This window comes from Leptodactylus fuscus, chromosome 3 (assembly GCF_031893055.1).
Source record: "Leptodactylus fuscus isolate aLepFus1 chromosome 3, aLepFus1.hap2, whole genome shotgun sequence".
In the NCBI taxonomy this organism is placed as follows: Eukaryota; Metazoa; Chordata; class Amphibia; order Anura; family Leptodactylidae; genus Leptodactylus; species Leptodactylus fuscus.
The window spans coordinates 68,185,926-68,202,785 of NC_134267.1; the positions used below are offsets into that span (position 1 = coordinate 68,185,926).

A 16,860-nucleotide genomic window follows, 5' to 3' on the forward strand; every position below is an offset into this window, starting at 1 on the left:
CAAGATTATGATAAAGTTTGATATCAAATGTTAATAAAAAGACTTTAACAGTTACAAGAAGAAGATGTGCGGGAAAAGACAAAATCTGAAGGTATGATGCTATATGCTTAAGCTTATGCCAAGGACTGTGTTTAAAAATTATTACTAGAGGTTGGAACCTTTGATCAGCTGAAGATTGGACAGATATAAAGACGTCCTCATCAATGTTTGGTGGAATCCTTTCTATTTCAAGACTTCAAGTTGTTTGGTGAGCAAAAGGGTTGTGAATGATAAAACCCGAACACAGATATTGTGTATCCAAGAGACTGAGATTCCAGGACTGAACCTTACTGACAAGCAGCAGGGATGATGTCAGAATTCACACTTGCCTTGCTTTTGCAATATTGCTCCAGAAGTGTCACATGATTGTACAGTGACAGGTGGTCAAGGGAATTACAAAAGGAAACTCCTCTACAGTCTATGTCTTGGTAAAGTGAAACATAACATATGGACTTTGTTATATCAATATCTTCATAATATGAACTTTAATGGACAATGTTATAATATCTGCACAACATGGAGGAAATCTAAAGGACTTTATGTCAAGAACTACATTTGTGGTAAGCCTTCTATTATGATGGAAGATGACCAGAAGACCAGACGATGAAAGAAGAGCCTTCATCAGGTGTAGGTTAGATAGTGGATCAAATTGTTTTCGTCTTTGATCACAGTTTACCATAACATACCATAACGTTTATTAATGTCAAAATGTATCGCAAATTGATGAAATTATTGTTATATGGACAATTAATGAAAATTAAGTTCCAGTATTCAGCAAAGAAGAAAGAAGATATAATCTAATTGTATGAATATTGTTGTATGGTATATCTTGAGAGTTCAAACAGATATTTCACTCTCAAAAGGGGGAAATGTTAAATATTATATATTTACAATATTCTCTAGCAGACATGGGGTTAACACTCTACTGACATCATAGTCTTATATTCTTGGAACATGGGTGCGGTTAGAGTACACTATTTTAGAAATCTCCTTACATAGCTACAAGATGGAAGGTAACACCCACTCTCATGAATATAAATGAGTAAGAAATACACATGTCTGGGTCTGTCTTTGGGAAGACCAGGGGAAGACCAGGAGGTCTGTCTTTGGGAACACCAGGGTGGGTGGTCCAGGCAGATGGACATCCATGGACGTCGTAACCAACCCAAGTCCACCAACCAGATGACAAGCATGAACAAAGCTGTAACTACAAGATATCCAGATGATTTAACTTCTCTGAAGATGTAAGCTATTGACAATTGACTGATATTTGTGTTATTTGGACATTTTCCCTGTTCCTGTGTTTTCCTTCAAGATATTAATAAACCTCTACACTGATTTATAACAAGCTGACTTCTTCCTATCGTGGACAAGGCCAGGTCCGGATATTTAACAGTGGACACAAGTCTCACCGGCAAATACAAGATATTTAACACCCGCAAACCCCCATAGACTGTAATGGAGGGTGCTAGGTTTCTGCCCAAAAATGAGCGCTCGCAGCGCTTTTTTCTCCACGTATTTAAAGAGGGTGCGGGAACGGCAACCCCAAATGGAGTTGAAGCACTGGTGTGAACCCAGCCTATCATTGCAAAAACAAAACCTTAAACTCAACACAACGCCACAAAGGAAAGGGCATTAGAAACTGAGCAGAAGTAGGAGCAAGATAATCTAATAATCTATAATCTGTATGAAGAACAGATTCACATGGATGCACAAGAAATCATTTCAGTCGCTGTCAGACTCAGTGTGGCAAGTACATACGTCTATAGACTAGATGGATGTGGAGACTGTTGACAAATACTCAAGCATGCACTTCTATGGGTCCGTGTACTGTCCACTGTAGAGACAGACCAAAGCTACAGTGGTGTGAAAAAGCCCTAAACCGTAATCGAAAGGGAAAAAAAAAAAGAATGATAATTTTATGATTTCCCTCATTTTTGTAGCCTTTATGGTCATGAAACTCAGTGATATTCCTTTAAATTAAAATATATTTTGTTAATGTGCATGGATGCCAACATAGGAAAAACCTCCTGATGGGAATGCATCACATTGTAAAAATACTTCTCCTAATGACCAAAGCCAAATACACATCCAACTCTCAATGTGAGCAAGGCTTGGACATTTTTGAAAAATGTTGTTTATTGTGACTCGACAAACGCATCTGCAATCGTTTAGATAAAATGTCTATGTAGTTATAAAACTATTATAAATAGATTTACAGTCTGTACTTAAATTCACTGCCTTCCTCTTCATTTTCAAGGTGTCGTTGACTACTAAACTTACTGGATTTGTCTCAGGCTGCTAGCATAAAGCACACAAGTCCGGGAAAAAACCCAGAATGTAGAACTACCAAGCAAAATTGTTGAACATGAACGTCTCTTTACAATTATTTATCTAATAAACATGGTGGAGCGTGCAGCTCCGGCGAGCATCCCATAGTGTGTGGCAGAAAACGTATAGTCCTTTCAATGTGGGCATAAATTACTATTTAGGCACACAGAATAATAGACCACTATTTGGCTTTTACACTTAGGTTCACAAGAAAAGAAACCCAATCTGTTTAATTGCTAGCTTTTTAGTGCAGGATGTTTCGGATACAGCGATACCAATAAAATGAAAGCCTGTTCATCACATGACCATGGACTAAGGGCTCGTTCACACGGGGGGCGGTGGGGCAGATTTTGGCACTGAGAGTGACGCAGGAAACCCCGTCACTCTCGGGTCAAAACCCGCCTGCCACGACCGTCCCGGTTTCCCCCTCCGGAGTCGGCTCAAATGAACGGGCCGACGCTGGAGGTTGCTGCCGCCAGGAGGAAGCCATGGCTCGGCAAGCATTAAAAAAAAAAAAAAAAAAAATTACAATTTTTTTTTTAGGAGGGGCCACAATATTAATGTATAGAAACTCCCATAAAATTGTGCAAAAAAAAATAAATAAAAAAAATAAAAAAAATTAATAAAAGTTCTAATTCCCTCCTTTCCCTAGAATACATACAAATGTAGAAAATGACTGTGAAATACATTAGGTATCCCTGTGTCTGAAAGAGCCCGGTCTACTGAATATAGGGCAAATACCCTATATTCAGCCAGACTGAATTCCAAGTGGGGGAAGAAAAACTCAGTCCTCAAGCTCAGGGAAGGGGCAGACAGACAACCAAAACACTCCCTCCCCTTACTCAGCAGCTACTGCACCAAAAAACTCTGACCATTTTAATTTTTGAAATTTTCCAGTAGCTGCTGCATTTCCCCCCTAGGCTTATACTCGAGTCAATAACTTTTCCCAGTTTTTTGTGGTAAAATTAGGGGCCTCGGCTTATATTTGGGTCGGCTTATACTCGAGTATATACGGTACTTTATATCCAAAATTTTAATTGGAGGCAATTTCGCTCTGGATTATTTTTTCCCACTATGGCAATCGTCGTTTACGAATTTTTTTTTTTTTAAATAAGTTTGCATATCAGGTGCTTTTCGACAAAATTAAAAAAATTTTAAAGTGTAATTTTTTGAGGTCTTGAACTCCAAGGGGTTCAATGGAATGCATTGAAAATTATGGCTTATTACAGGCTGCTCTGTGCAAAAAGTCTATGCCAGACAAGCCTGGGAGCCTTCAATAGGCGCCCGGCTGTCAAGGGAATGGATTTCTGGCTTGGATCTTGTTCTAGAGGCCAGCAATCCACACCAAAATAGCGGACACCATGTGATACAATCAAGATGGGGGTTAACGGGTGGTTAATGTCTGATCAGTAAAGGTAACGATTGTGGGTATTGCCTCCGTGACTCCTTATCTGATAAGCAGCTGCCATATTTAAATGTCCAACATCCTTCCCTGTCGCATAGTGTTTCTACCCCCATCCTGTACAATTTCTCAACCCTCTGACTAACGCCTTGTGTGCATAGTTATCACCCCCTCCCTCTCCCAAAGTTTTATCCTTTTTAATGGCTAATAATGATGACAGATTACAACGTTTCGGAACTCTAGGCTCCTTTCTCAAGTAAATTTAAAGGAGCCTAGAGTTCAGAAACTTTTCAATCTGTCATCATTATTAGTTAGCCATTAAAAAGGTATCAACTACTGAAGACTATAAAGTTTTTTGTTTTTTTATATTTCCTACCCACTGGCTAATACGGTACGAGAACAAACATTTTCTTCTTTATACTGTTCGTGTAAAGTATAAGGAAACCATGGCTGAGTTTCTGACAATCCCCTGAGGTAACCCAGATGAGGGTAATACGCATCAGGCATGTCTGACCCTGACATGGAAAAACCAACTAAGTAAAACTCCTACCTATCTCTCTTTCTGTACAGCCTGTAGCATATGCAATAATTCATAGTTTCAGCTGTACTTTCGGTAGTATTTCTATTTGGTCCAGTTATTATCTGTGTACATATCGATGTATCTGGACGAGGCACATGCTCACTTTCTACTATTAATTGGAACACTGATGCATTTTTACATCACGCAACTAAGTAGTACATCAATATGTTGGTTATATTTGTATTTTTTATTCCTGTTTTTCTTTTTAAGCCCATATAGTACATACTTAAAGGGGTTGGCCAGGCAAAAATGGACACCCCTTTTAAATCAGCTGGAGGCATATGGGGGGGGGGGGGGAACCAAACAACATACTCACCTGTCCTCGATGCTCCGGTATTCTCCTGGCGATTCTTCTCTTGTGACCGCTTAGGCCCATCAGCAGAACTCTGGAAGAGACCAGAAGAAACTGAACGCCCCGGGAGGACACCAGAGCATCGGGACAGGTGAGTGATTTTTTTTTTTTTTTTTAATGCCCCTAGCTGATTTATAAGTTAAAAGGGTTGCCCATTGTTGCCTGGACAACCTCTTTAATAGTGACAACACTTGAGTGATCACAAAAACAGACACATACACATACATCCTCCTGTAAGTATTCTACATTAACATACTGCACTTTATAGACCTTCAGCTATCTAACTTAATGGATATATCCAACCCATGGAAGGCATTATAATTTTTAACGTTGTGTGTTAAAGACTTGTTATAGGATTTGAAATCCTGTGGGTTGAGCGTCCTTTATAGCCTGCAAGTTTTTTTAGTATTTGACTTATTGTGTAGCGTGGCTTGCAAGCAGTGCCCAGTATATCATTTCAGTGGTTGGATTTCTGACAAGTGACTGAGCACAAAAAGTTCCTACATTCTAGGTCGTATCCATTGGCATGCATTGAAGACCACCACCACTAAGATAGTTAATGAAGATCTTTAAAACTCGGCAAAATTGTTATTTATATTAGCAAAAACGTAGTCTACAAATTTAAACTTGGCTAAGTTTGCGGGGAAACATTTTTAATGTTTTTTTTTTTTTTTTTCTTCAGTGTAGACACTTATTGTCAATATTAAAATATACAGTACAAAATGATGTTATTTTGGCCCTATGTGCTGAGATGGACACCATGACAAGGCATAATAATATTACATGACTTGTGGTTTGGTTTTGGTTGCTGAAGCGATCACATTTCTATATTTAGACGTAACAGACTCCATTAGTTCAGAAACTGGCAAACATTGTATAAGCACTTCCCTGCCTCACATCTTCGATATCTGGAATCAATATTGTTAATGCAGTCATTAAAAAAAACCCAGACGAATATGGACATCTAACCCGTGGAAATCAAATAAAACATGTATGATGCTATGCGCTGTATCAAAAGGTCATATATAGCAAAACAGTATTTAGTCTGTGTGAACTACCGTACAAGCGGATAGGGGACACAATGTTTGAAAGACACGGTATTAAATTATAGTATATCAGTAAAAACAAGTGGATACATATTTTTTGTTTGGGGGTCACTGCTTATTATCACCCTATAGACATATCAGCTGGACTTCAAGACAACAGACTTCATTCAACATCTTGTCTGAAATGGAATAAGCACCTGGTAGAACTAAAGGCTAACAGATGATATCAACTCTGTTGCACCAGGATGAAAGTAGTGAAGATGTAGTGACATTCCCATGCACATTAACAGCAAAACAGCTGAAATTGTGGGTTTTCAGATTAAAACCCCTCTAAAATGGCGTATGATTACGCAATTCCTTTAAGAAATCTCTAAGGCATTTTGTTTCCTTTCAATGAAAGACCTTCTACATCACTAGACTTTATTATGGTATAAATATATCATTGCATTTAACACTTGGACAGAGAACTTGCATCTACCTTAAGGCACAAAACTCACATTGCACACAGTGTCCTATATGTTCTTAAAGGGATCCTATCATTTAGAAGGTATTTTTTCTCCCTAACACGTCGGAATAGTCTTAAAGGCTATTCATCTCCTACCTTTAGATGTCTTCTCCGCGCCGCCGTTCGGTAGAAATGCTGGTTTTTACTGGTATGCAAATGAGCTCTCTCGCAGTACTGGAGGTGTCCCCAATGCTGCCAGAGAACTCTCTCCAGCGCTGCCTCCATCTTCGTCAGGAACATCCTCTTCTTGTGTCTCCTTCCAGCGTAGGCAGTGAAACTTGTAGGCCTCAGGCCTGGGAAGAGGCAACTGCGCATGCCCGCGGCCACAAGAAAAATGGCCGCTTACACAGTAAGTAAGCAGCCATTTTCTTGTGGCCTGTGAGCATGCACAGTCGGCTCTGCCAAGACGATTAGTCTTTCTTAAGGCTATTCCGACGTGTTAGGGAGGAAAAAAATACATTCTAAATGATAGGATCCCTTTAAGTAGGGTCAGACATAATAGAACAACCATCCAGAGCTGTGGCGTCAAAAACAAAGTAAGATAAAATTATTAAATGATACAGTTATTGGTAGTGGGTAAGTAGACGCATAGTTTGTTGCACATTACCGGTACTTTCTTAGCGAGTATGTTATGCCGATTATAAAGGAGTCAGTGTCGGGCTCTGGAAAAATAGAGGCAGTGAGGTCAGTGGTTTGGCCTACCCACTTTACAGCCCTGGAAGCATATTAGAATTCCTTCTGATAAAACAAAATATGTTTATCAAAAGTGCACACTTTAAAGTGGCTTTCTGGAACGTTTACATTGACGTATCATAAACTTTGGACAGATCATCTTAATGTGAATGAAGAAGATCTAGCAGGTTTACCCACTATCACCCATCACTGATCAAACACTTACTTCATCCAGGGATTACTGTTGATGGCAATGTCAACACCTGGGTCATGTGATCCGAAGAATCGTTCCACCCCTGGGTCACGCCACCCATGATCTCACAGCTAGAGATCAGGCAGAACATTGTTTCAGATCACAAGACCCAGGGCATGATGTCACCTGAACCCCTGGATCCATCATCAGCAACCCCCAGATCAGGCAAGTAAATTACAACTCTGGAAAACCCGCTTTAACCCATTTATGCCAGAGGTTGTATTTTTTGAGTTCCAATAATGGAACTCTAGGCATAAACGGGTTAAAGGGAGCGTCTCTCCAAGAAATGATCTATTGTTTAAATCACTTTTTCTTTTTTTTTTTTAATGTTCCATCTAAAGAATTTTTGTTGATATTTTTACATTTTCCAAATGAATAGCTATAGTTATAAAAATTCTAGAAATTTAGCAATTCCAATTTTTGCCACCAAGTTAAAAAAAAAATTCTTAAAACACTGACTTCTGTGTCTTATCTAAATATACATGATCGTTGTGACCATCGGTGTGCTGAAAAGTGAGATGGCAAGGAAATCGCCACAGAAAACAGAAGTCTCTTATATGGCCTATTCCCAGTGGACAATTTCTGCATTAATATTGCTCATAAGAATTACTGAATTTCAATTTTTAAATATTTTCCATGAAAACATATAGCGGCAAATCTCCTTGTCAATAAATTTATTTTTTTTGTTTTTGTTTTTTTAAACTCCATCTATTAGGTCATTTAGAAAATGCTCAACTTTATACTACACATATAATATACAGCAAAAAAAACCCCAAAAAAACAAAAAACTTTTTGGCACCCAACATTACATGAGAACACAGGTTCAGGACGCTCGACATTGTGCAAAGTGTCTGCACAAAGGTCAAAGTTAACCTGGCTATGACACACATGGCCATTTACACTGAACAAAAAAGTGACTGTAGTGGCAAAAAGATGTCCAACAGTGAGAAAATCGACTTTTTGACCTATGCTGATGAGGATGTAAGTGCAATGTCAGGCGCTACACTGACTACAAGCCCAGAGCCTACATCTGCCCAATCCAAATCCTGCCTTTTCCAGCACAAGTGCAGACTGAGCTGTGTGTACACTTACAAAGAGACACAGTGAGCAGGCACAGCGACTACCCATTAAATCCTAGTGACATGGGCAGCCCTAGAGGAGGGCGGTAAGACAGTCAGAAGCTTGCTTCCACCCTCTCCTCCAAGTAGAACTCGCAGCATCTTTAGAATTTTTCAAAAACTCATTTTAATGAACTTTGGACCATCTTTTAGCCATGATACTAGCCAAGCCAAGGTACTGGTTGATTTGCTTTCAATGGCCCTACATGGACGAGTCTCATTTTATATCAGCTTTGCTGCTGACAGACTCTCTAAGAAATCAATGTGACACATGGAAGGATGATCACATTTTCTTGATGCAATTGTTAGAAAAAACAAAAACAAACTTTAGCATATATAGCCCCATTCATTGCAACTGGTCAATCAGGCTCAGTGTGTACCACATCTGTGAATGTCAGCTGTCTGAACAAGCCCTTACACTTCGTGACTTGTAATGAGCAGATCTGGTCTGGATTTGTTACTGGAAAGAATACAACAACAAGCTGTGCCATTTTGACCAAAAACTAGTGTGATAACAGCTTTGATCTACAGGAATATAGAAAGAAACGTGTTTGTGTAAAGTTACAATTTTTCACAGGAAGACATTAGTTATGTTTGTCTTCTCCTTATCTGTGCCGGGCCTGAAGGCGGCCCATGTAGGACACATTCTCTCCGATGCTCCTTATATCCCTATACTTAGCACAACACAGCGCTTCACAAACAAACAAAATAAGTTTCAAACCAAGCCTGTTGGGACAGAGAGACATGAATACACCCATGATACATTTCATTTCTAGTAATAATGCAAAATCTCCATAAGACCAGCTCTTGTCACTCATGGCCTACTGCAATTATGGACACACAAGTAATTCTTCCACTAGCCCAAATAACTCCCAGATAGATAGGATAATCCCCCTTATATTCAACTAGCGTGAGTAGTTGCTCTTAGTAAATGCAAACCCAAAAAATTAAAAAGCACATACCTGTCAAATGAAACCTGTGAAAATGAAACAGCCACCATCCTTTTATTCTAAAAGGTGATAAGCACCCGCTGATATCCTACTTTCTAGCAGGTAGGCATCATACCTGTAAAATGTTTACAGTGACGAAGCCGCTCTCCATACAAGGCACAGTAGTAGATATTTCTTCTGGCCTGATTTTTTTCCCCTTTAGGATACGCTATTGACACTACATCAAGTGAATGCGCCTATTGATGAGGTACCCGCCTAAGAGACATGGACACACACACACACACACACACACACACCAGCCTGTGTAGAATGAAAGATCATCGGGATCCTTTAACCAACTTGGATGACAGATTGATGGCCTCATTTCTAATAAATAATAAAATCCTATAATATGTGGTGTGCAACGATCTCTCTACCAATAACCACTATGGTGGCAATTTGCTAAAGCAGAAAAATGGCAAAAAAAAAAAAAAAAAGGCATAGAAGTGGGACGACCTATATTTGTGCAAAAGATGGGCCACTTTGCTGTTATTCTTTTAGACTGTTTGCATTCCCCCAGGCTGGCAAGAGTCAGGTTAAAAGGGGGAATTCAGTGGGACCGCAGATACTGGTGTGGATCTGTCACCAGCACCTCCTGCTCTTGCATAAGGGACTGGTTAGCCCCTGTGATTGTTCTTCTGGGGAAGGCAAGGGCAGCGGGCACCTCTCTGCATATAAGGCCCTCCACTTCAATTAGCGCAAGAACCTGTGGGGCATTTTAGAATCTTGAGTTTCCTTTTTAAAGCATTCTGTTAGACTTCAGGAGTTGGGCTTATACTAGAGTATAAGCCGAATTTTTCAGCACAGTTTTTGTACTGAAAAAGCTCCCCTCGGCTTATACTCGAGTCAGCAAAAGAAAAAAAAAAAAAAATTTAAGGGGGAGGGTGGGGGGTCTATGACCTGTCGCAATATCAATGTATAGAATCTCCCATGAAATAGTGGAAAAAAAAAAACTTTATAAAAAAAAAAAAATTCTAAATCCCTCCTTTCCCTAGAAAACATAAAAGTAGAAAATGACTGTGAAACACATACACATTAGGCATCCCTGTGTCTGAAAGTGCCCGGTCTACTGAATATAGGGTATCTGCAGTGCTCCTGTACCGTCGGGAAGGGGTTAATAGGAGCACTGCAGATACCCTATATTCAGCCAGACTGGATTCCAAGGGGGGGAGTCCTCAAGCTCAGGGAAGGGGCAGACAGACAACCAAAACACCCCCTCCCCTTTCCCAACACCCAGGATCTACTGCACCCAAAAACTACGACCATTTTAATTTTTGAAATTTTCCAGTAGCAGCTGCATTTCCCCCCCCCCTAGGCTTATATTCGAGTCAATAAGTTTTCCAAGTTTTTTTGTGGTAAAATTAGGGGCCTCGGCTTATACTCGAGTATATACAGAATCTATGCTCCTAAATTCTCTGGCTGCTACTCGGTCTAAAAAAGTAACATGATAGAGACCACTGTCCTAAATTCACTTGCTGTAGCCCCACCATTTGTTCCCCTATTGATCTCATACATATATTGACCAGATATAATGATCCTGGTGGAAACTGCAGTCCGGAGTATTATATTTTACGATATTGCTCAGTTCCTCTAGTACATTTTAATTTGGAAACAAAAGGTTATATATTATTTACCACTCATTCTGAGAGTGGTCTTAATACATTTTCCATGTGTCTTTTGAGACATGCAGCAATATCTTATCTGGGGCAGCCGTAAAATAAATTGTTAAACATTACATCACTGAAATGGCTATTTTCAACTGGTATCAGGCAAAGGAAAGCAACATTTTTATGTAAGATATAAAGAATTACCACTTACTCAAAGGCAAAGAAGAGCCCACTGGTGACCATAATCAGGATCAGGGTGAGGTAGAAGACTCCAGTTTGCTTGGCCATCATAACCCTGCCATTGCAGTAGAACTTGTTCCTTCCAGGAAAAACCTCCCATTTTCGCTTTACAGCAGTTTTCTTCTTTTTGTGGGGAGACTCCATGGGGGAGGTTCCACGAGTATTAATTTCACTGTATCCACACTCTTTCATGGGCCCACCTCCTGGAGTCATTAAAGAGAGAGCTATGTATATCTACAAATATAGATGCAAGTAAACAATATAGATGTATAAAATCCTGGCAGGAAATGAAGGCAATCCAGTCAAATAATGGTAATCCACCGGTGACCAAACCAGTCAACAAAAGTAGCCAAGCTTTCAGTGTGAACTCAAACCTGGCTTGTTTCCAATTTTCTTAATACCATGTTACGGAGAAGGTGCTAGGGCCTTTAAGAAAGCAGGTCCCTTTTAAGTTACTATCCAGTATATGCGTGATCAGATGCTTGTTAACACTTGGCGAATATACAGTTACGGAGGGAAGAAACCCAGCTTCTGAGATTTTGAGTGCAGCGTGCTCCTTAGGCAGTTCCTTATATTTTGCTTACAGTGTCTTTTTGCATTGGCAGTCATATGAGCGGCAAAAAAGAAACCTTAATTTCACAAGGCCAAGTAGATTCTCTCTTCCACTCGCCACACGGTTTCCAATATACATTCACCATCACAATTTATAGTGCAGGAGGCATGCGATTATAATGCTGGATGAGAATACTAAACATACTTGGAAGGATGTAACATTGAGCCTATATCATCCAGACAAAGCATTAAAAAAAAAAAAAAAAAGTTATAGCAGCAAAGCAACGTGAATCTATGGTAAAACCACCTTTCCCAAGAGAGTTGTGAAAAAAATGCTTCTATTTAGGTTGCTTCCTGTTATACCGCAATCCACTCCCTTCCTTAACAACCGATGAAGGACTGTCATTACATATGGAGGAAGTAGCAGCAACAAACCAGCATGAAAATACATCCGACTTCTGAGACTTTAATGTTTCAAGTCCCGTTACAGATTTGAGTCAATCTATAGACACGGAAGGAAAGCTAAATGACCAGTAGATACTTTCTGTAAATGGCATTACAACAATCCACAGGAATCTTCTGCCCTTTACAGTCATTCAGCCTAGCTTCTGAAAGCTGCATTTAACACCAGGCGTGCGCATTTTGTACTACAAAGGAACAAAAACAGAGAAAAAGGAGTTAAAAGAAACATGAATCATGGCTCAAAGAAAAGCAGCTTTACATATAAAGCTAGACAGATAGAACAATTAAGACAGACTGGCACATGGTGTGTCCTTACACTATGGATTTATCTACTACGAATATCAAATATATCTTACATTGGGATTTGCTGCTTATTACTCCAATCACTAGGAACTCTGCCTCTGATGATGGGGCCTGTTCTCCCACAGACAATAAACCACTCCATTAAGGTCGATCGAGACTGCTGGAGATAGTGACGCTCTGTACTAAGCCATCTCCAGCAGTCTCGATAGACATTAATGAAGTGGTGCAGTGCCTGTGGGAACTGTTGGTCCATTCATACAATGCAGACAACAAAACTTAAAAGGGATTCTACCACTAAACCTTTTTTATTTTTGTGGTTAAAACATCAGAATAGCCTTTAGAAAGGATATTCATCTCTTACCTTTAGACATGGTCTCCACTGTGCCGTTCCTTAAAAATACTGGTTTTTACCGGTATGCAAATGAGTTCTCTCACAGCGATGGGGGCGTCCCCACCGCTGCCGTTACAGCGTCTCCAGCGTCATCTTCAGCGTCTTCTTCCGCCGCAGGCTCCTAACTTCTAGGCAGAGCAGACCGAACAGGCCACGAGTAAATGGCCGCTTGCACAGTATTGTTAGCGGCCATTTTCCCGTGGTCTGTGCGCCAGCGCAGTCAGCTCTGCCCAAGGCCTAGAAGTTACGAGCCTGCAGTGGAAGAAGATGCTGAAGATGACGCTGCTGATGAAGAAGGAGGCATTGCTGGAGACACTTCTGTCAGGGGTGGGGACGCCCCCATCGCTGCGAAAGAACTCATTTGCATACTGGTAAAAACCGGTATTTCTAAGGAACGGCGCAGCGGAAACCACGTCTAAAGGTAAGAGATGAATAGCCTTTCTAAAGGTTATTCCGACGTCTTAACCACAAAAAAAAAAGGTTTAGTGGTAGAATCCCTGTAAAGGGGCTGTCCAGTTTATTTCTATTAATGATAATGACCTGCTCTCAGGAAAATTCATCAATAAGATATCAGTAAGGGCATGACACCCAGAAACCCTGCTGATCAGCTGTTTGAAGCGCACAGTCGGTTTCATAGAAGCCATAAGACTACTAATTTTGTTCCATTCAACTCTATTGGATGAGGCTATCATAGCCACAATGAAACAGACACTGATACAAAACAGTGAAGATGTCACACTGCTCCCAACATCACCTTAAAAAAGCTGATCAACTAGATAAAGTGTTAGACCTTCAATGATCTTTTATTAATGAACTGGCCGGTAGATTAACCTATTTAAAGAGGACCTTTCCAACTCCTAGCATCCTAGTTAACAGGTTCTGCCTCCACCATACCTGAGTAATCAGTGCTGTTAGTTTTGGCATCTGATGTGTTATTTAACCTGTGATGTCAGAAGGGCAGTGTCAGGCAAGGCAGTGTGACTAAGGCCTCGTTCACATCTGCATCGGTAATCTGTTCGAGAAAATGCGCACGGGGACCCCCCGAACGCATTTGCAAGCAGTGCGCAGTGAAAGCACACGGATCCCCTTAGACTATAAAGGGGTCCGTGTGCTTGCCGTGAGCTGTTCACAGGGAACATGCGGACAGGAAAGTACTTCACAATCTAATTTTCTGTCCGCATGACTCGTGCAGAGATCTCGTGGAAAGCACACGGATCCCATTATAGTCTATGGGGATTCATGTGCTTTTACTGCACACTGCTTGCAAATGCGTTAAGTAGTACATTCAGGGGGTCCCCATGTGGACTTCCCGAACGGATTACCGACGCAGATGTGAACCAAGGGTAAGATCTCCAATCAGAGGCAGCCATTGTCAGAGCTCAGAATCACACCCCTTGCCTGTTACCGCCCTCCTGACAGTACAGAGCCTAAATAGCATATCAGGCACCAAAACTAACAGCACTGACTGCTCATGAATAGTGTGGGTTAGCGGAAAAATCCCATGTGTGCCAGAATCAGTGGAGCAGCAGTTATTACATGATGCACAGAGCTACTTGTTGGAGTTGGTGAAAGCTCCTCTTTAAAGACATTGTAACTAGAAAAGCCCCTACTGAACTATAGGCAAAGTTAGATAGCTGGGGTTCACCTGAATAAAATGCTTTTTCTGCTTCCTGATCGGAATCTGTTGCTATTTTAGCTTTTTCCATGATACACTAATGATCAGATCTGTGCAATAAGGGCGGCAACATTCCTCACATTGCACCAAAGAGCGGACTCTCTGCTATGACTGATAGGGCTAAGCATTGTACAAACAGAGCAGGGAGGGACTGGTGGTAGAAAGCATAGCCCTATGGTAGGATGAGAGCAATGCCAACCCCCTCATTGCTCCAAGCAGCTCATTAGTATATCAAGAAAAGCAATAATATTTCGGCAACAGACACCCCGATTGGGAAGGATATTATTCTCGTGGTCTCTGGCTACTAGATGATGTACTTGTAGCTGGTTAGGACTATTTTAGCGTGTGCCTCCAGTGATACAGACACAGCATCTCCTGTCACACTGTCAGCCACAGGTGATCATGGACTGGTGGTTCAGTGTCCCAAACAGGACCTGAGGTCCGGGCCATGACCTTACTCATACTTCTATATGTTACCGACTTCTAAGGGGGAGATCGTGGTTATGTCCAGTGTTCCTCACTGACTGGCTAACACAGAATCCAATGGCCTGTTGTATCTCCAGCACTGTCATGGTCTCATCCTGCAGGCAGCCCCTGGTTACTAATACACAACTTGTATACAGGTGGCATACTGAGCAGCTCATCGGGAAGAAGTTGCAGAGGGATGTGCCGGTGCTGGGCCGGGTATGGTCGCCTCCTTGTTTAGTTCAATCACAGAAAATGATAAGGAGTAAGAAAATGGTAAAGACAAGCTCCTGCCACCTCCAAGTTCACAAGGCGAGCACGTCCAGCAGCAGCAGCCATCATCGGCAGGACTTCACCCAGATGAGTCAGTGGCCAGGAAGCCCAGCTTAGTAGCCGAGGCTCCCAGCGCGCTCACACTACAGCTGCACGGAGCGCTTCACATTCCTACACAGCAGCCGACTACCACAGCACCTCCAGCCCGTCACACGCCGCCCATTGTCAGCAGGCTGAGCCCGATAAGACGAGAGTCACTAGGCCGCACACGCCCGCAAATCTCCGAGCTCTCCTCACACACTGGTAACAACAACGCACCTTCCGCCCCGGTGTGACAGCCTCCGAGTTCCCGCTGCCTTCCTGCCTCTCTCCGCCTCCTGCAGGCGACTGAGCTCCACAACACACCTACACACACAGGCAACGGCTGCGGTGACGCGCCCTGCCCCGCCCTAAAGAGGCGGAGCTGACCGGGGCAGCACGGGAGTTGCAGTTTTCGGGAAGGGGATTGTCTTTTTAGGTAACGCCTTGGCCTGGCAGTGATAAACTACAATTCCCAAGAGGGCATAGCGGCCGTACGTAGTAGCCGCCCGTTCTATAGCATAGGGTATTCCTGGAAGTGATGAACCGGGGCTCGGCTACATCTGGAGATTGTTTGCACGTTTTGACCGGTGCGTCATCGCTCCACATCCAGCTCCGGGCGCACTGTGAACTACACTTCCTAGCATGCCGTGCGCCTGACGTCAGCGACACCATGGAAGCTCCAGTACATGATAGCTGGGTATAGCCGGGACATCAGGCGCAGCCACACTTTGTAGCCACTACTGGGTCTACTTTATAGGAGTCTGAATTAGAGGATCCCCCCTATGTGTGCTGGGCACTGGACTCACCCATACATTCATACATGGCCAAACAGTGTTCTATACGTTACATGAGATTATATCTCCAGCACTCACAGCTACTTACATGTAACTGCCTCACGTGAATATAACCCAAGCAAGCTTCCAGTCAACTGTAACTCTATACAGTGTAACCTCTCCAGAAGAACAGTCCATTATTATGAGTGTTTATATATATAGCACCCTTAATTCCATGGTGCTTTACATTATTATATTAATTCCATGGTGCTTTACATTTGGGGGTTTACATACAGTACACAGAATATACAGGTAGACATAATACTAAGGGGGCGTTCACACTACCGTTTGTGTCCGACAGCAGTGTCCGTTGCTACTGTCCGTTCAAGATTTTAGCAACGGACACTAGCTGTGTCCGTTACAATTTCCATTCATTTCAATGGGATTTCATCTGTTGTCCGTTTGTGTCGTTAAGGATCCGTTGACAAACAACGGACAGTAAGGCGGCGTTCACACTACCGTCATTGTCCGACAGGTAGTGTCCACTCCTAGTGTCCGCTCAAAATCTGGCACGGACATTAGGAGCGAACACTAGATGTGTCCGTGACACCTATCATTTATTTAAATGGGTATTGGGTGCGTTCTTTTGCACTCCGTGCCCGTCCTTCCCTGTCCGCAAGTGAAGATGTCCGACTTCTCAAGCGGACAGAAAAACCCGACATGTAGGGTTCTTCTGTCCGCTTGAGAAGTC

At 41.9% G+C, this 16,860-nt stretch overlaps 1 protein-coding gene across 2 annotated transcripts in view; it reads right to left on the reverse strand.

The window, feature by feature from the left end:
- The window catches only part of ZDHHC14 (zDHHC palmitoyltransferase 14), a 75,090-nt gene extending 59,397 nt beyond the window's left edge, over positions 1–15,693 (reverse strand). For both annotated transcript variants that reach the window (XM_075267711.1, XM_075267710.1), the window contains exons 1-2: positions 15,574–15,693; positions 11,106–12,333 (exon numbers count right to left, since the gene is read on the reverse strand). In XM_075267711.1, the coding sequence (XP_075123812.1) occupies positions 11,106–11,347 (242 nt within the window). In that variant the 5' untranslated portion in view covers positions 11,348–12,333; positions 15,574–15,693. The remainder of the gene's footprint in view (positions 1–11,105; positions 12,334–15,573) is intronic.
- Between the last annotated feature and the right edge of the window lie 1,167 nt (positions 15,694–16,860).